This window comes from Spermophilus citellus (assembly GCF_964194105.1).
Source record: "Spermophilus citellus genome assembly, chromosome: 16".
Taxonomy (NCBI): domain Eukaryota; kingdom Metazoa; phylum Chordata; class Mammalia; order Rodentia; family Sciuridae; genus Spermophilus; species Spermophilus citellus.
The window spans coordinates 62290019-62313572 of record NC_138196.1 but is presented as its reverse complement, the minus strand read 5'-3'; the positions used below and the strand labels follow the sequence as shown (position 1 = coordinate 62313572).

General features: G+C 35.5%; 2 protein-coding genes across 2 annotated transcripts in view; one reads left to right on the top strand and one right to left on the bottom strand.

Annotated features, from left to right (window-relative positions):
- Nucleotides 1-1738: 1738 nt before the first annotated feature.
- Nucleotides 1739-8805, top strand: SAP30 (Sin3A associated protein 30). Its single transcript, XM_081269884.1, has 4 exons — nt 1739-3845; nt 5537-5662; nt 5935-6033; nt 8472-8805. The coding sequence occupies exons 1-4, from the start codon at nt 3531-3533 to the stop codon at nt 8592-8594; spliced, it is 663 nt and encodes a 220-aa protein (XP_081126010.1). The 5' UTR covers nt 1739-3530; the 3' UTR covers nt 8595-8805.
- Nucleotides 8806-17037: 8232 nt separating this feature from the next.
- The window catches only part of SCRG1 (stimulator of chondrogenesis 1), a 110830-nt gene continuing 104313 nt past the window's right edge, over nt 17038-23554 (bottom strand). The window contains exons 2-3 of the mRNA XM_081269228.1: nt 19275-19526; nt 17038-17152 (exon numbers count right to left, since the gene is read on the bottom strand). Of these exons, the coding sequence (XP_081125354.1) occupies nt 17098-17152; nt 19275-19526 (307 nt within the window). The 3' untranslated portion in view covers nt 17038-17097. The remainder of the gene's footprint in view (nt 17153-19274; nt 19527-23554) is intronic.

Sequence of the window (23554 nt, the reverse complement as noted above, 5' to 3'; positions counted from 1 at the left end):
AGTGTCTACTTTGTGTCAGACATTGTTACAATGGATATAGGATGATGCACAAACAAAAAGAAACAAAAGTTAAAGTGCTCCTTTTTTCTTATTCTAGATTGAACAAAATTCCCTGGGAAGGATTCTAGGCAGCCTGCCTTGAATCATGTGACCACCTGTTGAACTAGCACTTTAGCTAAGGGGCAAATAGTGGGGGAAATAACCAAGTGGAAAGGACCACTAGAAATATGAGACAAGGATTTTAGTGCAGATAGTTTATCTAAGAGATGCAGGAAACATTAGTGGAAGGTGAAGAAGAAAGAAAAAGTAGGGAATGCAGTCACTGAAGGGTGTGGTATCAAGCAGCTACAACTGCTAAAGCCTGGAGCATAATTTGGGGAAAACTCTGGGAAATAGTGTAAAACTCAGACTTAGCTAGGATGTGTGTGGGTGTGTGTTAGAACGAATTCTTTAGTAGGTGAAAGCTGCTAGGGTGGGAAGTTAATTCTAAGGCATTTTCAACTTGCGTTGACCGCATGGACACACGGACACATGGACACAGCTGCCTTCCACAATTTAGGAGAAAGCCCTCAAGCAAAGAAATGAACATTGAAATAATAAAGGTCAGAGAGGCAGGAGCAGAGATCAGTCGTGTCTGCCACTCTTGAGTTTTTCCATTGGGTAAATATTTCCTGTATCTAATGAACAAAGTTGTTAAGAATTTCAAAAGAAATAATACCTGTGAAGGAGCTTTATAAAGCAGAAAGTATAATATCAAAGTAGCCTGGACCTGTCTATTCCTTTGTCAAACATTCTTAAAATCTACATCATTGTAGAAAAATCTTAATTATCTATCCAATAACCATTCTCTTCTTCCTTAAAAAAAAAATACTCTAGCTGGGCATGTTGGCCCACACCTCTGATCCAGGGGAGCTATGTTCAATCTCTTTTTGAAGATAATAGCATTCTATCTCAATAGATAGCCAGAAGTAATTTTGTACCCAGTGGAAGCTCCAGCATTACCTGGGAACTACATCTACTTTTCTGTATACTTCACACTTTGATGATAATTAAATCATGGTAGAAATCATATCCTATACAAAATGTCAGCTAATGGATAGCTTCAGAATGCTTATCTTTTAAAATGTATATAGTACTAGTTGAATCAAGCAACATCTGTCAAGTCACTTGGATCTAGGGTTGGAATCCAATATACATGAAGGGTGATAACCCTAGTTATTACTCTGGGGTAAGACTCCAAGAAGCACAGCCTAAAATGGGAATATAGACTAGAATATCATCTGGTTGGCTGAAAAATCCACAAGAACTATTGGTACCCGTTAGCACTTGAAAAAGGGAAATGAAGCCTCTCTATAGGAACATAACACCCAATTCTTCAAATTCTATAATTTCTCAGATAAAATGAATACCAAAAAATCAAAGATAAAGGATGCAAAAAGAGTCAAGCAGGGGACAGTGGAGAATGGGATAGACAGCAGAATACATCAGTCACTAGAAAAGCAATTTGTAAATCAATGGAAATGTAACTGATGTGACACAGCAATCTGTATACGGGGTAAAAATGGGAGTTCATAACCCACTTGAATCAATCTGTGAAATATGGTATAATAAGAACTATGTAATGTTTTGAACAACCAACAATAAAATAATTAAAAAAAAAAAAAAAAAAAAAAAAAGAGTCAAGCATGAGTCAGACCAGCAGAAATGACAGACAAAAGAAAGAATAAACATAATTTTAAAAACCACTATTTTGCTATGTTCATGGAAGAAAATAAATTTTACCAGAGAACTGGGAACTATAAAAGGTGACTTAAGGTTTGAAAAAGAACAACGTAAGAATTATAAAATCATATCTAAAGAAAGAATGCGTGCAGGTTAGAAGAATCCAAAATAAGAGGAGATACACATTTAAAAATTAAAATTACTGAAGATAGGGCAGAAGATAGAATGATACAGGGGGAGACCTGATGTGTATTGAATTGGAGCCCCAGAAATGGAACAGTTTAGATAACGGCAGAAATGATATGTGAAAACATAATGGCCTAGAATTTCTGAAAATTGATTTAAAATATTAATTATAATTTAAGAAGCTCAGTAAAGTACAAGCAAGATTTTTTTAAATGCATTTTTTTCATTGAACTGAAATGCACATACGAAATGGAAAGCTTTGGCTTTCAGTGTGGATAGCATTTTTCAATAAATTTGTTAAGTATAAAAAAAACTCAAAAATCTACTGCCTGAAATGTACGTATTTTTGTTTAAACAGTGATACTGGTTAACAGTATCTGCTGATAATGACGCACAATAACTAGCAAAGGTGCAGGCTTTCATATTAGCCACTCCCATCCTGCCCCTCCCTCCACAAGCACAAGCACACTTGCACGCAGGCATACACACGCCCGCACGCACGTACGGGCGTGTGGACGACTCAGGAAATCGGATTTCTCTCCCGTTACGCTCGGTGGAACTGACGCTGGGAAGTTTTCGAGGAGCTGTCGGGCTGACTTGGTATTGGGGTGGGGTGTGGGGGGGTCTACGTTCCCCTTCAATCGATGTTAACTGCGTCCTTCTCCAGATCCTTTTGAGGAGAGATTGAAAAGGTCGGAAGTGGAGACGAAAAACAGCCCTGCAATTGTGAACTAGTCAGTAGATGTTTGTGAGGAGCTGGCACGGTCGACAAGACGGGAGCGCGTCCCCCCCCCACACCCCGCCGCGCTGTATTTATTTAGTGCTTCAGTGTTTGGTCAAGTTGAGGCAGAGCGCCTGGTCCCTCGAGTTCCTGACTCAGGTTTCCACAAAAGCGTGGCCGTACGAAACACCCCGAAACTTTCCACACGCTCACTTGTCTCTCTCTCTCTCTCACACACACACACACACACACACACACACACACACACAATTTGTGCTTCTTAGGAATCGGCCGACTGACTGAACACCAACTCTGCAAAAGAACAATAGCTGAACACATCCCACCTTCCCGGGAGAAACAGGAGGCAAGACACCCTAAAACCGCACTCCCCTTTGCCGGGTGCTTAAAAACAAAAAAAAAAAAAAAAAAAGGCCGGCCAGTCGCCGCACGCTGCATGCCGGGATGAGTAGTTTCTCCAAGCCGCCAGGCGCCGGGTTCAGAACGCAGGTCAGGTGGACTCCCCCCACTGAGGACTACCGTTCCCGTGGGGCCTCGCGGCAGAGTGGAGGAGGCGGGGTGGGAGGAGATGCGTCGTGCTTGCGCAAGTTCAGGGGCTGGAGGGAGGCGGGGGCGCCGCGGTCCAACTGCTGAAGTGTCCATGTGACAGTGAGCGGGGTTCCCTCTCCAGGCGCCACACGACTCTCGGTCCCAGCCACAAGCGCTGTCCACTGTTCATCGCCGACGGAGACAAGCAGGCCGGGGATACTTGGTGTTTGGCCGACGACCGCCGAACTTGGGGTGCAGAGTGCATTGCCGCCGCCGGGTAGGGCGCCTGAGGGACCTGGCCGGGAGAGGCGGAGCGGGGATTTCTGTCAGCGCCAGCGCCCCTGAGCACCTAGACATGAACGGCTTCACGCCTGAGGAGATGAGCCGCGGCGGGGACGCGGCTGCCGCCGTGGCTGCGGTGGTTGCGGCTGCAGCGGCCGCCGCCTCCGCCGGGAACGGGAACGCTGCAGGCGCCGGGGCTGAGGTACCCGGCGCCGGGGCGGTCTCAGCGGCTGGGCCCCCGGGGGCGGCCGGGCCAGGCCCCGGGCAGCTATGCTGTTTACGGGAGGACGGTGAGCGGTGCGGCCGAGCGGCTGGCAACGCCAGCTTCAGCAAGAGGATTCAGAAGAGCATCTCCCAGAAGAAGGTGAAGATCGAGCTGGATAAGAGTGTAAGTGACCTCGGCCCGCCCCGCGGAGTCCCGGCAGCTGTGCAGAGACGTGGGTTGTTGGCGGGGTTCACAGCTCCTGCAGACTGGCTGCAGTGCGGACGCGTGCGTTCTCCGTTAGGGAGTAAACAACAAAGTCGCTGCAACTCGGACCGCCAACCACAACGTATGCACACGCATGCAGTGGTTCCAGTCCTGCTAGTCCCCCACCCCGACTCCCGCTGCCCGCCTCTCCCGCGCACTGCCTTCCCTCTTCCTCCTTTTGCTGTGATCTGGAAACGAAACAAAGGGGACCGCCGCACCGAGGGCCCAGAGTAGTTTTCCTGTAGCCCGGCAGTCTTCTGGAATGGAGGCGCCTTTGTTTTGCTGCCCGAGCTGGCGATTGTTCCCAGGGAGTTGTAGCTCCCCTCGTCTGAGGAAAGTGGAGTCCTGCAGGACCCTGCACCGCAGTCGAGGAAGATCTGTTCTTTTCGATGTTGGGTCTTTTCTGAACGCAGAGAGAGAGAGGAGCCAGCTTGTAAACGATGTTTGCGATGTCAGCTCTTAGGGCAGCTGCTCCCAACGTGGAGAGCACGTAAGCCTCTGCGGTTTTGCAGTTGGTTTGGCAGCCATCGGGATTTCTTTTTTCGTCCTTTTGCATGTCAGTTCTTTTGACCATCTATGAATTTTTTTTATTTCTTTTTTTAGAAAGAACCATTGCTACCTTTCAGAGCTGTGACTTGTGTAAATAAATAACAAGATACAGAACATAGCACATGTCCTGTATGTTTTTTTAATTTGAACTTAGCTTAGAAGTAAATTTAAATGCCTGTTAAAGCAACCCTTAACTGTATTTTTTTTAAAGGCGTTAACTTTCAGTAGTTGGAACCCAATATTTCATTGTCACTATACAACTCTCCAGAGTGTAAAGTTTTAGAAAAGTGTGTCACACCTTCTATCTATTGTAACAGTTCTTCAGTGGTGTTCATGAGAAACATTTCAAATGAACCTGAATTTAAAATAATTGCTTTAATCGGAAAAATGTATTCAGATAAATATATACATTTAATAGAAAGAAAAATTAGTAACTGAAGTTTAAATATAGATTGTAAATCATACATTACTAAAATATGCTGTTCTTTAACTACAGAAAATATTGTAGCCAAATTGTGAGCAATATCATCTTTCCTATTGTGAGGAAGAATCTAGCATGAACTAATTCAGGTCATTCTCACTGTTTCTCCTCAAAACCCAGAGGATTGGAATTTATTATTCTCTATCTCTGCCTCCTTACCTTCCTCAATTGGTACCACCCCCTGCCTCCAACTGGCACCCCACCTGTCCAACCAATACCCTTTCCTCTTAACAGTATTGCCAGGCATCTTATGTTTTAACAAGATAAAGAATTTAAGAGTAGGAAGAGTACTGGGGTTGTGGCTCAGTGGCAGAGCACTCACCTAGCACGTGGGAGGTCCTGGGTTCCATCCTCAGCACCACATAAAAATAAATAAATAAAATAAAGGTATTGTGTCCAACTACAACTAAAAAATTTTTAAAAAATTAAAAAGAATAGAAAGAAACATGCCATTGTATTAACAATGGCTTATTTTTGACTTTTTTATTTGTAATAATTCATTGTGGCCTATACATTTTACTAAAGTATAGATGCATTTTTACTGTAATCATAAGCAGTCTGTGAAACTTTTCTATTTCAGGCAAGGCATCTTTACATTTGTGATTATCATAAAAACTTAATTCAAAGTGTCCGAAACAGAAGAAAGAGAAAAGGGAGTGATGATGATGGAGGTGATTCACCTGTTCAAGACATTGATACTCCAGAGGTAGAAGAAAACTTTTGTATGTTAAATATAAGCCATAAGTATTCTATTCCAAAGCTTTTCTAGAAAGAGATAAACAATTTTTTAATGTTTAAAGCAAAGTTTAATATAGCCAGTTAACACTCTCCATGTACACAATTTGAATGTTTACATCTGAATTGACAGTTTTTATAGCTCTGCAACAATCAAATTGAATTTTTATTGTTATTATGCATATCAGTGATAAATTTTCAAAAAAATTTCTGAACTAATTAATGTATGTTACTTTTTTCTAGGTTGACTTATACCAATTACAAGTAAATACACTTAGGCGATACAAAAGACACTTCAAGCTACCAACCAGACCAGGACTTAATAAAGCTCAACTTGTTGAGGTATATATGAGTTTTGAACTATATAAACTTCAAATGAGCCTGTATACACAAACAAGAGGTGATGAAACAAATACTGCTAACAAAATTATTAATGTAGTATATGTAACTATACATTTTGGTTAGAAAGATCAAAGTTATTAAGAAATCTGTTGTAGAAAAATCTAGATGCCTAGAAACATTTGCTACTTAGGAAATTTCTATATGTAATGACTACTTAGTGGATTATATACAGATTGTGTACAGTGTCTTCACATAAAGGCTTTCACAATCTCGAATGAAAAAATTTTTTCCTTATTCTAGAAATATTAGTTTTAAAATTCCATTTAATCAGTTAATGTTTATTGAACACCTAATTGAGGCATAATAAACAAATATGCCATTATTTTTTTTTTTAGAATTTATTTTTTGAAGTTTCTGATGGAAGAGTCTACAAATGAGTCTTTAAGAGATGTTTCCATAACTTGCTGATTTAACTATTCAGAATTTGTCCTTATTTGTTTGACTATTAACATCTATGTTTTCTTCACATCAAGAGAGGCAAAAACTTATCCAAGCTTTTACTTATAGTTTGCTTTTATATAGGATTTCTGGTCCTCTCATTAGTTTTGAAAAGTTCACTGATTATATGAACCAGAACCAAAAAATCTGAATATTTTTAAGATACATATAGATCTATATATTTACACTTTAATCATTTAAAATAAATTTTTTCACTTATTAGACAGAATAGACATAAATGAATCTGTTTTCTCATATTCTGTAGCTTGAATTTAGTAGTTATTTCAAAATTTTCTAAAATATGCATATTAGCTGGGTGTGATGGCTCACTCCTGTAATCCCTTTGGGAGGTTGAGGCAAGAGGATTGTAAATTCCAGGCCAGCCTGGACAACTTAATGAAGTGGACCTTGTCTCAAAATAAAAAAGGGCTGGGGATGTGACTTAATGTCTGCATCCCTGAGTTCAATCCCCAGTACCAGAAAAATAAATAAAATAAAATATTCATATTAATTAAGATAAAAATAAATAGAACTTTTTCAGTTCTTTGACAAAATTTTTTTGAATGCTGTTAAAACCCAAGATATTTGCTGTTTAGCCACAATTTCTTTTCTATTTCTTGCCTACATAACAAAAATAAAACTTTTTTCTTTATATTTGATTTTAAAGATCTAGTCCATTTTTGATTGTGCAATAACATAGATATTGCCTACCATGAAGTAGATCAGATACAAATTGAGTAAAGTCACCTTTGTTCTGCAACATGTATATGCAATGTGTATTTATTTATTTTTTAAGAGAGAGAGAATTTTTTTAATATTTATTTTTTAGTTTTCAGCGGACATAACATCTTTATTTGTATGTGGTGCTGAGGATCGAACCCAGGCCGTATGCATGCCAGGCAAGCGCGCTACCACTTGAGCCACATCCCCAGCCCTGCAATGTGTATTTAAATGCATACATATTTTAATGCACAATTTAAAACTGAAAATTTTGATAATCCAAACTTATAAAAACAGTTATATTATTCTAGAGCTATTTTTTTTTAATAAATAAGAAATCTAGATTCCAGGTATGCTTATCATCCTCCTCCTCCTCCTCTTTCCATTCGCTCTATTCTACTATTGCTAATTGTAGTCCACACATTAGATTAGCACCACAAAAAGACAAGGAAGCAAATATACAGTCTTCAATGAACATTCCCCTTTCTCCTTTCATTTTCTGTTCATAAGTTGATTTCAGAAAAAACTTCAAGGAACCAGGCTGGGGTTGTGGCTCAGCGGTAGAATGCTCACCTAGCACATGTGAGGCCCTGGGTTCCATCCTCAGTACCACATAAAAATAATTAATAAAATAAAGGTATTTTGTCCAACTACAACTAAAAAATAAATACTAAAAAAAAAAAAAAAACTTCAAGGAATCTTTATAAAGAATAATTCTAATATTCTAATAAATGAATAAATATAAGTGGCAGCAAAGATATTTGTAAACTATTTCATGGTTTCGCTAATATAAAAAATTCGAGAACTTCATTTTATTCTTTTTCTAAGTTGTAAACCATTCCTAGTGTGATACATGTGGACTCTTCAGTTTTTATCTGATGCATATTTAAAGTTTAAAAGTAGAAATATTTACTTCCTGATCTAGACCCAGTTGTAAAATTTAAAATATAAGGAAATATACTGCTAATCAATGTATATTTAATTAAATAGCGTCAAAGGGTCCTTTAAAATCAGACTGTCTTTTGTTCATAACATCTTATTTTTGTGTGTTTTTTTTTTGTCCTGTTGCTGTTTTGTTAAATATAGTTTAATCTTTAAAAGAAATAACTCTTATTATCACATAGCACTTTTGAACATTTGATGAAACAGTACCTTTTACCTATTTTATGAATCCTGTTATATCTAAAATTTAATTTCCTCGATTTTTTTTTTCTTTATAGATAGTTGGTTGCCACTTTAGGTCTATTCCAGTGAATGAAAAAGACACCTTAACATATTTCATCTACTCAGTGAAGAATGACAAGAACAAATCAGATCTCAAGGTTGATAGTGGTGTTCACTAGGAGAGATGGCGTTAAGTCTAATATGTGGATGTTCAGATGTTAAAACTATTTACTGTTTTTTCACATGTAGAAATGTTCTTTGTGTATTTTTTCTACAGAGAATTTTCTCTGGTTTTATTTCCTTTGTTTCTGATTCTAATAATTAGCTGGAAACTCATGTAAAATGAGCTTCCTAGATTAAAAATATTTTAAATAAAGGTTATTACTATTATAGTTGCTTCGGTGTATTTATTTTGTGAAACATGATTTTTTAAACTGACTTTAGGAATCAATATTAATTGAAATTCTAATGTAAAGAGCCTACATTGATGTAACCCATTTTTTAAATTCCAAGAAATTAACAGCTTAAGTAGCAAGTGTAATTTACATTGGCTTTCACTGGGGAAGTTTGATTTGAAATTAAGCATATCCTAAATAGCATTATTTTTAAAAGTGTTTTATAGTGCTGTCAGAGTTGAAAATAGACTTTCAGTAGGATGCAACATCTTCTTATTTTCTTTCTTTGTTATTATTACTTGAGGTAGTATTAAAAAATAGTTTCATTTATGTGCCCACCTCTTTCCAAAGAAGACATAATGTGCCAATAAAGACAAACACACTGCTGAAAGTTGAAATAAGAATATAGAAATAAATTTTGTCTTAAGGAAAATTATTTATATAGCATGAAAATAGATAATACTTCTGCAGTGCCCCTTAATTTTCAGTCATGTTCTGTGACATTTGTGTTGCAAATTATGACCGAAGTGTGGAAAGGTCTAAATGTCTAACAAACTCATCCTTTAAAGTTTTGTTGTATGTAGCTCTAACTTGATTTGTATTGCATTTCCTTTTGATGTTTCATTCTGTCAGATTCTGCCATCTTAACTTCTGCTTTTCCTGGGATTGTATTGCTTAGCTAAATTCTTAGTTAATAATTGCAAATCAGATTTATAGCTTGTGATGTGAAAAAAAACAAAAACAACAGCTCCAGTGCAATGTTCTATGATTGGCTGCAAATTTTATGCTGAAAATGGAAAAGATCACTAATGTAGCTCAAGTTTCTCAAGGTTGTCATTTGAACCTGATAATTGTTTGTTGTGGAGACAGTGCTGGATTGTAGGAAGATTAGCACATCTATGAAGTCCACACAGCAGGTACCAGTAGCATTGTTAAGGTGTGACAACCAAACATTACCAAACATCCCCATGGAGACAAAATTAACCACTGGGTAAGGACCACTGGTGTAGCTAAAATACTAACTATATCTAAAGAACTGGTCTATTAGGTGAATAAATAAGATAAAGATGTTGTGTCTATCTACAAATTACAAAAAAAAAAATGTTTAAAAAAATTGACAGTAGGCTTCCTTTTTCTTATTTAAAAAAAAAAGTGTGAAAACTTGAAATTATTTGTTTACATTTAACTAGCTCTATGAACATAACCTTTGGTAATGTTAATTTTCAGAAACTTTGCATAAGAATGTAATTATTCAAGGAAATTAAATCCTTGTTAGAAAAATTTAAAACAAAAAAAATAGGATCTTATGAACTGAGACTTGTAAGAAACTCATCAAGATTGAGTTAAGTTTTATATAATGATTTTAATTCCTTGCTATTGGGTTGTAAAACTTATAAATTAATTAAACCTTTTAATCTATATCAGAACTAAATAAATAAGTACTCCTATCTACAAGGGTACGCATTGATTTTATTATTAGAGCATCAAGGAAAGGATTTAAATTTTACTGCCTTGCACTAGAAAAAAGAAGAAAGCATACCCTATAGAGGGGCTCAAAAAATAAGTCAGTTATTTGATAACTAAAAGAAAAATTTTAGGGAAGGCTAAAGAGTAATGCCTAAAATACATTTATTTTTAGAAATAAGCTGTATATTATTTCCATATGAATTGATTTTTTTGAAGTTGAAGGGAAATTTTCATAACGTACAATCATTTAATAAAAATGTTCAGTTTGTTGTGGTATTTAGTAAATTGAGAATGTTGTACAACCACTAGTTCTAATTTCAAAACTTTTTTCATCACCCCCCCAAAATAGTCATATATAATCATTCCCCATTTCTTCTTCTCTTCATCCCATCTACTTTTTGTTCCCATAAATTTGCTATTATGGATATATTATATAAAGGGAATCATACAGTATATGTTCTTTATTTTAAACATTTTTAGTTGTAGACGGACATAATACCTTTATTTTTATGAGGTGCTGAGGATTGAATCCAGTGCCTCACACATACTAGGAAAGCACTCTACCACTGAGCTACAATATGTCTAGTTTATTTTGTTTTGCATTGTTTTCAGGGGTTCATCCAACCTGCAGCAAGTATCAGTACCTTGTCCCTAGATGAAAATCATAGATGAAAAACATGCCATTGTATCTGTCAGTAATTTGTTTACCAGTTCATCCATGATGAACATTCAGTTTCTGCCTGTGGCTGTTAGGAATAATGCTGCTATAATCATTCTTGTACATATTTTTCTATGGATATAGGTTTCATTGCTTTTGAGTACACTTCAGTAGAATCACCAAGTCATGATAATTCTATATTGAACTTTTTAAGGAACTTCCAAATTTTCCAAGAGGCTAAACCATTTTATGTTCCCACAAACCATGAGAGCTACTCTTTCTTTTTTTAATTAAAGCTATCCTACTGGGTGTGAATGACCTTATTGTAATTTTGTTTTATATATCCTTAATGATCAAAAGTAATGAACATCTTTTCATGCACTTGCTGCCACTTGTATATCTTCCTAGAAAAAAATGTTTATTCAAGTCCTTTCTTCACTTTTTAATTCGGTTGCCTCTTTGATGTATTGTATGAGTTCTTTATTCTAAAGGATTTCTTTATTAAACCCTTATCAGATACATGATTTGTAAATATTTTCTTCCACTCAGTAAATTCCTTTTTCACATTTGATAATTTTCTTTGATACACAAAAGTTTTATTAAATGTTTATGTAGTCCAATTTAAGTAGCACTTCTGTTGCTGTACTTCTGCTATAAAATCTGAGAATCCACTGCCAAATCCAACATCACGAAGATTAATGCCCATGTTTTCTTCTAGGAGTTCTATAGTTTTAGCTGCTAAATTTAGATTGTTGAACCAGTGTACTGTCAATTTTCATACAGGTAATGAGGTAGAGGGGGTCCAACTTCATTCTTTTGCATGTGGTTAGCCAGTTTATCCCAACACTTTTTTTTTTTTTAAGAGCCTGAATGATGTTGGCACCCTTGTTGAAAATCATTGGCTAGAGATGTTGGGGTTTATTTTTGTATTCTCAATTCTATTTCATTGATCTACATGTCTATTAGCCTTGTTTTGAAATCAGGAAGTGAGATTCCTACTTTCTTTGTTTTTCTTTCCAATGTTGTTTTAGCTGTTCAGGGCCCCTTGCAGTTCCATATGGATTTCAAGATGGATTTTCCCATTTTTTACCGAAAACGTTATTAGAATTTTGATAGGATTGCATTGAATTGTATACTGCTTTAAGATTGCCTTCTTTTTTTTATTGGTTGTTCACAACATTACAAAGCTCTTGACATATCATATTTCATACATTAGATTGAATTGGGTTATGAACCCCCAATTTTACCCCAAATGCAGATTGCAGAATCACGTCGGTTACACATCCACAATTTTACATAATGCCCTATTAGTAATTGTTGTATTCTGCTACCTTTCCTATCCCCTACTATCCCCCCTCCCCTCCCCTCCCATCTTCTCTCTCTACCCCATCTACTGTAATTCATTTCTCTCTTTGTTTATTTTCCCATTCCCCTCACAACCTCTTATATGTAATTTTGTATAGCAATGAGGGTCTCCCTTCATTTCCATGCAATTTCCCTTTTCTCTCCCTTTCCCTCCCATCTCATGTCTCTGTTTAATGTTAATCTTTTCTTCCTGCTCTTCCTCCCTGCTCTGTTCATAGATGCTCTCATTATATCAAAGAAGACATTTGGTATTTGTTTTTTAGGGATTGGCTAGCTTCACTAAGCATAATCTGCTCTAGTGCCATCCATTTCCCTGCAAATTCTATGATTTTGTCATTTTTTATTGCTGCATAGTACTCCATTGTGTATAGATGCCACATTTTTTTTATCCGTTCATCTATTGAGGGGCATCTGGGTTGGTTCCACAGTCTAGCTATTGTGAATTGTGCTGCTATGAACATCGATGTGGCAGTATCCCTGTAGCATGCTCTTTTAAGGTGAGGCCAACATCATCCTGATTCCGAAACCAGACAAAGACACCTCAAAGAAAGAAAACTACAGACCAATATCTCTAATGAACCTAGATGCAAAAATCCTCAATAAAATTCTGGCGAATTGAATACAAAAACACATCAAAAAAATTGTGCACCATGATCAAGTAGGATTCATCCCTGGGATGCAAGGATGGTTCAATATATGGAAATCAATAAATGTTATTCACCACATCAATAGACTTAAAGATAAGAACCATATGATCATCTCGATAGATGCAGAGAAAGCATTCAACAAAGTACAGCATCCCTTTATGTTCAAAACATTATAAAAACTAGGGATAACAGGAACTTACCTTGACATTGTAAAAGCTATCTATGCTAAGCCTCAGGCTAGCATCATTCTGAATGGACAAAAGTTAAAGGCATTCCCTCTAAAATCTGGAACAAGATTGCCTTCTTAAAAACACTCTAATCTATGGGATGGTTTCCCTTTAGTTAGTCCTGCTTTAATTAATTTCTTAAGTTATAGTTTCAGTATACAAGTCTTTCATTTCCTTGGTTAAATTTATTCCTGGATATTTTGTTCTTGTTAATGTTATTTTACATAGAATTGTTTTCTTAATTTCTTTTCTGGATTATTTTTTAATGGTATAGAGAAACAACTGATTTTGTCTGTGTTGACCATTGAACTATGCTGAATTTATTAGTTCTAGGAGTTTTTTGTTTTGGTTTGGTTTTTGTGAATTCCATGGGATTTTCTACAGAGAGAATCATGTTAATATGCAAATAAAGGTAGTTTTACTACTTCCTTTTCAATTTGAATGCCTTCTATTTCTTTTTCTTGACAAATTGCTCTAGCTAGGACTACCAGTACAATGTTGAAGAACAATGGTAAAAGCAAACATTCTTATCTTATTCTTTTTTTCAAAAGTGATTTATTATGGAAAGAACATATGTGTGTCTATTGATAGTTACAAGGAAGTTAAAAGTTAAATATTCCTACTTGTTCTCCAACAGTTGTTGCCCATTGTTTTGGTTTTTCTATGTTGCTTCCAGTTCTCTAATAATCCTGTACAATCAGTACCTAATCCCATATGTATATACATATTTTTTTTCAGGGAGTCCCTATGAGAGATTATAATGAGAAAAGAGGAATTGATACTATCAAAAAAAGATGAGCTATTGGTATTACTGTCAATCTGGTGCTTGCAACATGGGACTTATAGTAAAAACAAGGATATAGAAAGTCAGATATAAAGCTAAAATAAAGACATTGTTATTCAGAAAGCATTTAGCCCATGTGAACTATTTGAAATGTACAATTGTATTTCCTATCCAGAAAAGTCTTGCTAAAAAAGGAAATAAATTAGATGATGCTATTAAACAATGTGGTAAGATACCAGGATAAGATTGGCCATATTTAAAATCTGGTTTACTGCTTATTGATAATGTAACATTAGCTAAGCTATGTAATTGCTCTAAACCTTGGGCTTTTTTTTCTTTTCTTTTTTTTTTTTTTTTTTTTTTTTTGGTACCAGGGATTGAACTCCGGGGCATTCAACCACGTAGCCACATCCTCAACCCTATTTTATATTTATCAGAGACAGAATCTCACTGAGTTGCTTAGCACCCTGCCATTGCCAAGGCTAGATCTGAACTCATAATCCTCCTGCCTCAGCTATCTGAGCCTCTGGGATTACAGGTGTGCACCACCACACCCAGCTTAAACCTTGGCATTTTTTTGTCCATAGAAGAGGGATAAAGACAGTACTTACTTAGTTCAGTTGTTTTAAATCAGTATTTAGCATAATAGTAAATTTTTAATAAAAGCTTAATTGTATTTTATAACTAAAATCTATTGGAAAAAATAAAATATCTGTTCATTAGTTTGATGAATAAATATTTGCCTTTAAAAACATATTGACCAAGTCCGGAAAAATTACATGAGGTAAACTCTGTGAACATTTATGTTTTACACTTACTTGTTAATATAGAGAAGTATATATAGTTCTATAATGCACTCATTTCTAAAGAATATTATTGAATTTCATGTTCCAGTTATTTCCAGAAAGGAAAGAATACAGTGAAGAAGAATCATCGGTAATCTATAAAATTTCATTTATTAAAATTTAGTTCTTTTTTTAATTTATTTTTTAGTTTTCGGCAGACACAACATCTTTGTTTGTATGTGGTGCTGAGGATCGAACCCGGGCCGCACGAATGCCAGGCGAGCGCACTACCGCTTGAGCCACATCCCCAGCCCCTAAAATTTAGTTCTTAAAAAAATGTTTTTTCTTGGGCTGGGGTTGTAGCTCAGTGGCAGAGTGCTTGCCTTGCACATATGAGGCTCTGGGTTCGATCCTCAACACCACATAAAACAAACAAATAAAAGATTTCCTTTTTAAAGTTTTTTCTCATCAGGTTTTGATTGCAAAAGAGACACAGTAAAAAGCCACTGTTGCCTCATTTGTACCCTCCTGCTGATGTCATTTATAAGAGATAATGGATTGTTAGCACTTTTTCCCCACTTAGAAAGAACAGAAAATGAAACAAGTTTACTGATGGTTTTGTTTACCTGTTCTATGCACTATTCCAGAAAATGGATTTAAGACACCTTTTCTTGAGTCAATCTTGATTTTATTGCCAGTCAATTCAGTGAAGAAAGGCCAATTAAATCATATACTATCTTGATAAAACAAGTAATTTGATTGCTTTGTACAATTCTGTTTCTCTTCATGAATTTCATAGGAGGTCATAATATTGAAAAGATGTTCTGGCCTGTATTTATTTTAAGAGACACTAAATTATACCTCAAAATTGTTTAGCCCAGCCCAGTAATGACTATTAAACTGAATTGATACTAGATACTATTTTGAATGGAGTATTCAGAAACAGATCAAGGACCTCCAAGAATGTAATTAAATGAAATAATGTAATTTTAGTCACAAAATATCTCCTCGATTGCCTTCATGGTGTTTCTTAAACTTTTCCCCACAATATTTTGTTCCCCCTACCTACAATACTTTGTACAGTACCCTATACTTCTCTAGAAAAGGTTTCACATTTATAAATAATTACTTGTTTATAACGATTTTATAGCTTTGTTAGAACACAAGTTCCAAGAGGACAAGTCCATCTTATTCATTATGATGTCCCAAAATCTTAATAGTGGCTGGCACATAGCATGTAATAGAATTTTACAACATGAAAGGCTTTCTGATGTTACCCCAGATGACCATTATAAGTCAACAAATACCTCTCAAAATATGGGGGCATAGTTCAAAGCCGTATCCTCTAACAATTGGGAAATATATTTAAAGTCACATGTTTTAACTTTTAAACTTTATATGACTCTTAAATTTTCATCCTGTGTCTTTCTTTATGTATGTTTTGTTATTCTAAGAAAAATCCATACTTCAGGGATATGTATTATGTTTTGATCCAGCTGCGTGAGGGTGTAGTGTATGAGCTTCAGAATTGGAATTCTTCATATTTTGCCTTGATTGTAAGGTTAATATCTTGATTTTAAGATTTAATCCCTTAAATTTGAGATAGTATCTGAAAAATGGAGCTAAGAAAAATATCTCACAGTGTTTTTTTTTAAATAGTAAAATTAAAATGTATTTAAAGTGAGTGGCATATATAATATACATTTAATTATTAGTTCCTATTTTCCTTCTTTCTAGAATACTAGTTTCCCTTCCAATAAGTTCAATTTGTAACATTTTTTTCCATTAAATATACATAGTCATGAAATTAGACACATAGACATAGTGGTGCATGCCTGTAATCACAGTAACTTAGAAGGCTAAAGCAGGAGATATCAAGTTCAAACCAACTTCCGCAATTTAGTGAAGCCCTAAGCAAATGAGACCCTGTATCAAAATAATAAAATAACAGGGACTGTGGATGTGTCTCAGTGGTTAAATGTCCCTGGGTTCAATGCCTGGCACCTAAATAAACAAACAAACATGGTCAAAAAAACTGTCAACAACTAAAAGTATCCTCAGTGTTTGAGTAGGGATTCTAACATCCATCTGGGGGACAAAATTCTTTTACAGAGTATAGTGAACATCTCATAAATGGAAAATCTAGAGACAAAAATTTTACCCATTATTAACAAGGTCTACAGAGAAAAATTAAATTGAATTAACTTTTATTACTACTTGCTTAACACAGGTTCACTTGACCTAGGCAAATAAGACTTTAAAGACTCTATGCTTTATTGCACTGGATAGAAACTAGAAATTCAGCACACTGATAGGAAATTAGGGATGGTGTTCTCCAGAATACATGAAGATTTTCAGTGATTGTTGCAAGGGATTACAAAAGAGATCTTTGGTCCAAAGAAGATATCTCTGAAAGAAAATAGAATATAAATTAAATTTAGCTGAAAATGAAGATTTCTATTAGTCTTATGAATTAAACATTGATAGTGATTCCCAGGATTTCAGATATGACTATTGTTTTCAGATGAATAAAGTACAAAGGGATGAATGGAAGGATATGTCACAGAACTAACAAGGACCAAAAAAAGGTAATTAATTCTTCTATTTTCCTCCTATTTGCCACTGATGGCATGCTATCATTTATCTATAAAGTAAGGAACAAATAGATTATTTCAAAACCTTATAATCATACATAAAGTTTTATTTGTCTGATAAGGGGATGGGCTGTGAAGTTTGAATCTGCTGATAAGAAACAATGTTAAAACTTTCTTAGTCATTAAATAAATTTCTAGGTTTGATAGGGAAAAGAGAAATGTCAAAAATCTACACTTTTTTATTGGAAAGATCACATAAAGCAATGTATAAATATGTATAGAATAAGGTACAATTGTATATATGTGTTATTATGGCTTATTAGAAATGTACTTAGCAAGGTAAATCTGTTGCTACTGAGAAAGCAGTATACCAAAATCAAAGAGAAATTACTTATGTATGTTCACATTCCTCTCTATATCCATTAGCACAAATAATCACAAAATTATATGATAAATAAATACAAGTTCATTCCAATAATTTTTTTCAAGTAATACAGTAACAAAAAGCAAGCACTGTATTTTTTAATATATTTTTTTAGTTGTTGATGGACCTTTATTATTAATTTATTTATATGTGGTACTTAGAATCAAACCCAGTGCCTCAATACATGTGAGGCAAGGGCTCTACCACTGAGCCACAACTCCAGCGAGCACTCTATTTTAATATTAGATGGCATTTCATTTACACAGTACAAGAAAAATTAAGTCAGTTCTTGGGAATCATTCAGTACACTAATTCCCAAACTTGATCAAACATCAGAATCATGAGGATGATTTGTTAAAACCTAATTGCTGAGCACCTCCAGAGTTTTGGAATCAGTAGATTGGGATTCAGGAATAAGTATGCATAATATGAGGGGAGGAAGTACTGGAGATTGAACAAAAAAGTGTTTTGACACTAAATTACATCCCAGTCCTTTTTATTTTGAGATAGGTCTTGTTAAATTACTGAGACTGGCCTTGAACTCACAACCCTCCTGCATCAAGCCTCCCAAATCAAAGGGATTACAAGCATGAATTACCACACTAGGCTATATGTGCATTTTTAACCCTGGAACACAGGGGATGCGGAAGCTTGTTTTGGGAGCCTTACCTGAAAACCAACTGGCTTGATGGGGAGAGGGGGAAAAAAAATCTGGTACAAATCTGAATACCTAAGTTATAGTCTCAGGTCTGATATTAGTTAATTATGTGAGATAGTGCTGGTCCTTTCATGTCTCTGTATCTTTCTTTGGTAAAATAGTAATATCTGCCCTTTGGACCTTAGGCTTTGTTAGAAGAATGGAAATATAACAGCACATGTTGAAAGTAATTTGAAAAAAAGTTAATTTCAGTATACTAAAGATCATAATATTTGAAAGACTCAATAATTAGAGGAAGATGATTTTAAAATCAAGAGCTTAAAATATTTATTGATTTATCTACCACTAGTTTATACTTAAAATACACCTTTTTTCCAAAAAAGTAGAATTTTTGAACTTTCTGGTTAATCCATACATGGAAATGGTTTTCTTTGACCATTACTCATCTTTTCTATCCAGTTAAGTAATTGGTACTGTATACTAGCATCTTTTATCTAAAACCTTTTACTGGCTTTCAAATTGGTTTAAGATGACAGCCTTGATGTTCATTTCTGCTACCAGTAGATTTTTTTATAGTAGAAACTAAATGGGGAATTCAGAATTTAATCGATTAAAGTATTATTAATTTTCTGGCTTTTGCTTAGTTTTATTAAATTCTGTCAAATTCTGTTTCTTAAACAAAAACATTCAGTTCTTTACACTATGGTGATGATTCTAGAAAACAGCTGGGATTTTAAAAGGATTTTACTTAAATGGGTAATTACTTTCAGCAAAACTATTTTAAAGGAAATGTCTTTTAAAAAATTTGTTCTGCATACATTTCACAGCAATACATTTTATGATTTCATTCCTTACCTTGGGCAACAGAGCAATTCACTGAAATTGCAGTAACAGATCATCTCACATCCATTCCTATCCCAGAAATGGTCATGGACATTTACATCCGTCTGTGTCAGGTCAGCCACTCCTTCTGGAAGGTTGTGACAGTTGCCATCTTTTAGTATCTTTCTGTAGCAAGACAAGCGATTTGAAGGCATGGCTTGGACTCCTAGCAGCAAAGTTATTCCAACAGTGACAAGTACCAAAAATTTCATCTTGGTTTTGGCCCTGAGATAAAAGAGAAAACAGGATGTGTCAGTGTTTTGGGTTTTTTTGTTTTTGTTTTTGTTTTTTAAGAAGAAATTCTTCTGAAGATAAAGTTCTGTAGCATTCTCAAGTTGGCCTATCCATGCTTCTCTTTGTGTTTCTTTCTTTCTTTTTTTTTTTTTGTCAAATGCATTTATTTTTTTTTATTGGTTGTTCAAAACATTACATAGTTCTTGATATATCATATTTCACACTTTGATTCAAGTGGGTTATGAACTCCCATTTTTACCCCGTATACAGATTGCAGAGTCACATCAGTTACACTTCCACTGATTTACATATTGACATACTCATGTCTGTTGTATTCTGCTGCCTTTCCTATCCTCTACTATCCCCCCTCCCCTCCCCTTCCCTCCCCTCTTCTCTCTCTACCCCCTCTACTGTAATTCATTTCTCCCCCTTGTATTATTTTTCCCTTTCCCCTCACTTCCTCTTGTATGTAATTTTGGATAACCCTGAGGGTCTCCTTCCATTTCCAAGCAATTTCCCTTCTCTCTCCCTTTCCTTCCCACCTCTCATCCCTGTTTAATGTTAGTCATCTTCTCATGCTCTTCTTCCCTACTCTGTTCTTAGTTACTCTCCTTATATCAAAGAAGACATTTGGCATTTGTTTTTTAGGGATTGGCTAGCTTCACTTAGCATAATCTGCTCTAATGCCATCCATTTCCCTCCAAATTCTATAATTTTGTCATTTTTTAATGCAGAGTAATACTCCATTGTGTATAAATGCCACATTTTTTTTATCCATTCGTCTATTGAAGGGCATCTAGGTTGCTTCCACAATCTTGCTATTGTGAATTGTACTGCTATGAACATCCATGTAGCAGTGTCCTTGTAGCATGCTGTTTTTAGGTCTTTAGGGAATAGACCCAGAAGGGGAATAGCTGGATCAAATGGTGGTTCCATTCCCAGCTTTCCAAGAAATCTCCATACTGCTTTCCAAATTGGTTGCACCAATTTGCAGTCCCACCAACAATGTACAAGTGTACCCTTTTCCCCACATCCTCGCCAGCACTTGTTGTTGTTTGACTTCATAATGGCTGCCAATCTTACTAGAGTGAGATGATATCTTAGGGTGGTTTTGATTTGCATTTCTCTGACTGCTAGCGATGGTGAGCATTTTTTCATGTACTTGTTGATTGATTGTATGTCCTCATCTGAGAAGTGTTTGTTTAGGTCCTTGGCCCATTTGTTGATTGGGTTATTTGTTATCTTATTGTCTAATTTTTTGAGTTCTTTGTATACTCTGGATATTAGGGCTCTATCTGAAGTGTGAGGAGTAAAGATTTGTTCCCATGATGTAGCCTCCCTATTTACCTCTCTTATTGTTTCTTTTGCTGAGAAAAAACTTTTTAGTTTGAGCAAGTCCCATTTGTTGATTCTAGATATTAATTCTTGTGCTATGGGTGTCCTATTGAGGAATTTGGAGCCCGACCCCACAGTATGTAGGTCGTAGCCAACTTTTTCTTCTATCAGATGCCTTGTCTCTGGTTTGATATCAAGCTCCTTGATCCATTTTGAGTTAACTTTTGTGCATTGCAAGAGAAAGGGATTCAGTTTCATTTTGTTGCATATGGATTTCCAGTTTTCCCAGCACCATTTGTTGAAGATGCTATCCTTCCTCCATTGCATGCTTTTAGCCCCTTTATCAAATATAAGAAAGTTGTAGTTTTGTGGGTTGGTTTCTGTGTCCTCTGTTCTGTACCATTGGTCCACCCACCTGTTTGGTACCAATACCATGCTGTTTTTGTTACTATTGCTCTGTAGTATAGTTTGAAATCTGGTATCGCTATACCACCTGATTCACACTTCCTGCTTAGAATTGTTTTTGCTATTCTGGGTCTTTTATTTTTCCATATGAATTTCATGATTGCTTTCTCTATTTCTACAAGAAATGCCATTGGGATTTTGATTGGCATTGCATTAAACCTATAGAGAACTTTTGGTAATATCGCCATTTTGATGATGTTAGTTCTGCCTATCCAGGGTATATTTTTCCATCTTCTAAGATCTTCTTCAATTTCTCTCTTTAGGGTTCTGTAGTTTTCATTGTATAAGTCTTTTACCTCTTTTGTTAGGTTGATTCCCAAGTATTTTATTATTTTTGAGGATATTGTGAATGGAGTGGTTGTCCTCATTTCCATTTCAGAGGGTTTGTCGCTGATATACAGGAATGCCTTTGATTTATGCGTGTTGATTTTATATCCTGCCACTTTGCTGAATTCATTTATTAGCTCTAATAGTTTCTTTGTAGACCCTTTTGGGTCTGCTAGGTATAGAATCATGTCATCTGCAAATAGTGATAATTTAAGTTCTTCTTTTCCTATTTTTATGCCTTTAATTTCTTTCGTCTGTCTAATTGCTCTGGCCAGTGTTTCGAGAACTATGTTGAACAGAAGTGGTGAGAGAGGGCATCCCTGTCTTGTTCCAGATTTTAGAGGGAATGCCTTCAATTTTTCTCCATTCAGAATGATGCTAGCCTGGGGCTTAGCGTAGATTGCTTTTACAATGTTGAGGTACGTTCCTGTTATCCCTATTTTTTCGAGAGTTTTGAACAAAAAGGGATGCTGTACTTTGTCGAATGCTTTTTCCGCATCTATCGAGATGATCATATGGTTCTTATTTTTAAGTATATTGATGTGGTGGATAACATTTATTGATTTCCATATATTGAACCAGCCTTGCATCCCAGGGATGAATCCTACTTGATCATGGTGTACAATTTATTTGATATGATTTTGTATCCGATTCGCCAGAATTTTATTGAGGATTTTTGCGTCTAGGTTCATTAGAGATATAGGTCTGTAGTTTTCTTTCTTTGAAGTGTCTTTGTCTGGTTTAGGAATCAGGGTGATGTTGGCCTCGTAGAATGAATTTGGAAGTTCTCCCTCTTTTTCTATTTCCTGAAATAGCTTGAAAAGTATTGGTATTAGTTCCTCTTTAAAGGTTTTGTAAAACTCTGCTGTATACCCATCCGGTCCTGGGCTTTTCTTAGTTGGTAATCTTTTGATGGTTTCTTCTATTTCCTCAATTGATATTGGTCTGTTTAGATTGTCTATATCCTCCTGTCTCAATCTGAGCAGATCATATGACTTAAGAAATTTATCGATGCCTTCACTATCTTCTATTTTATTGGAGTATAAGGATTCAAAATAATTTCTGATTATCTTCTGTATTTCTGAAGTGTCTGTTGTGATATTGCCTTTTTCATCCTGTATGCTAGTAATTTGAGTTCTCTCTCTTCTTCTCTTCGTTAGCATGGCTAAGGGTCTGTCGATCTTATTTATTTTTTCAAAGAACCAAGTTTTAGTTTTATCAATTTTTTCAATTGTTTCTTTTGTTTCGATTTCATTAATTTCAGCTCTGATTTTAATTATTTCTTGCCTTCTACTTCTTTTGCTGTTATTTTGCTCTTCTTTTTCTAGGATTTTGAGATGAAGTATGAGATCATTTATTTGTTGGTTTTTTCTTTTTTTAAGGAATGAACTCCATGCAATGAATTTTCCTCTTAGAACTGCTTTCAATGTGTCCCATAGATTCCGATATGTTGTGTCTGTGTTTTCATTTATCTCTAAGAATTTTTTAATTTCCCCCTTAATGTCTTCTAGAGCCCATTGATCATTCAGTAACCTATTGTTCATTCTCCAAGTGATGCATGATTTTTCCTTCCTTCTTTTATCATTGATTTTCAGTTTCATTCCATTATGGTCAGATAAGATGCATGGTATTATCTCTACTCCTTTATATTGTCTAAGAGTTGCCCTGTGACATAATATATGATCTATTTTTGATAAGGATCCATGTGCTGCTGAGAAAAAAAGTGTAACTGCTTGATGTTGGGTGGTATATTCTATATATGTCAATTAAGTCTAGGTTGTTAATTGTGTTATTGAGTTCTATAGTTTCCTTATTCAACTTTTGTTTGGAAGATCTGTCCAGTGGTGAGAGAGGTGTGTTGAAGTCTCCCATGATTATTGTATGGTGGTCTG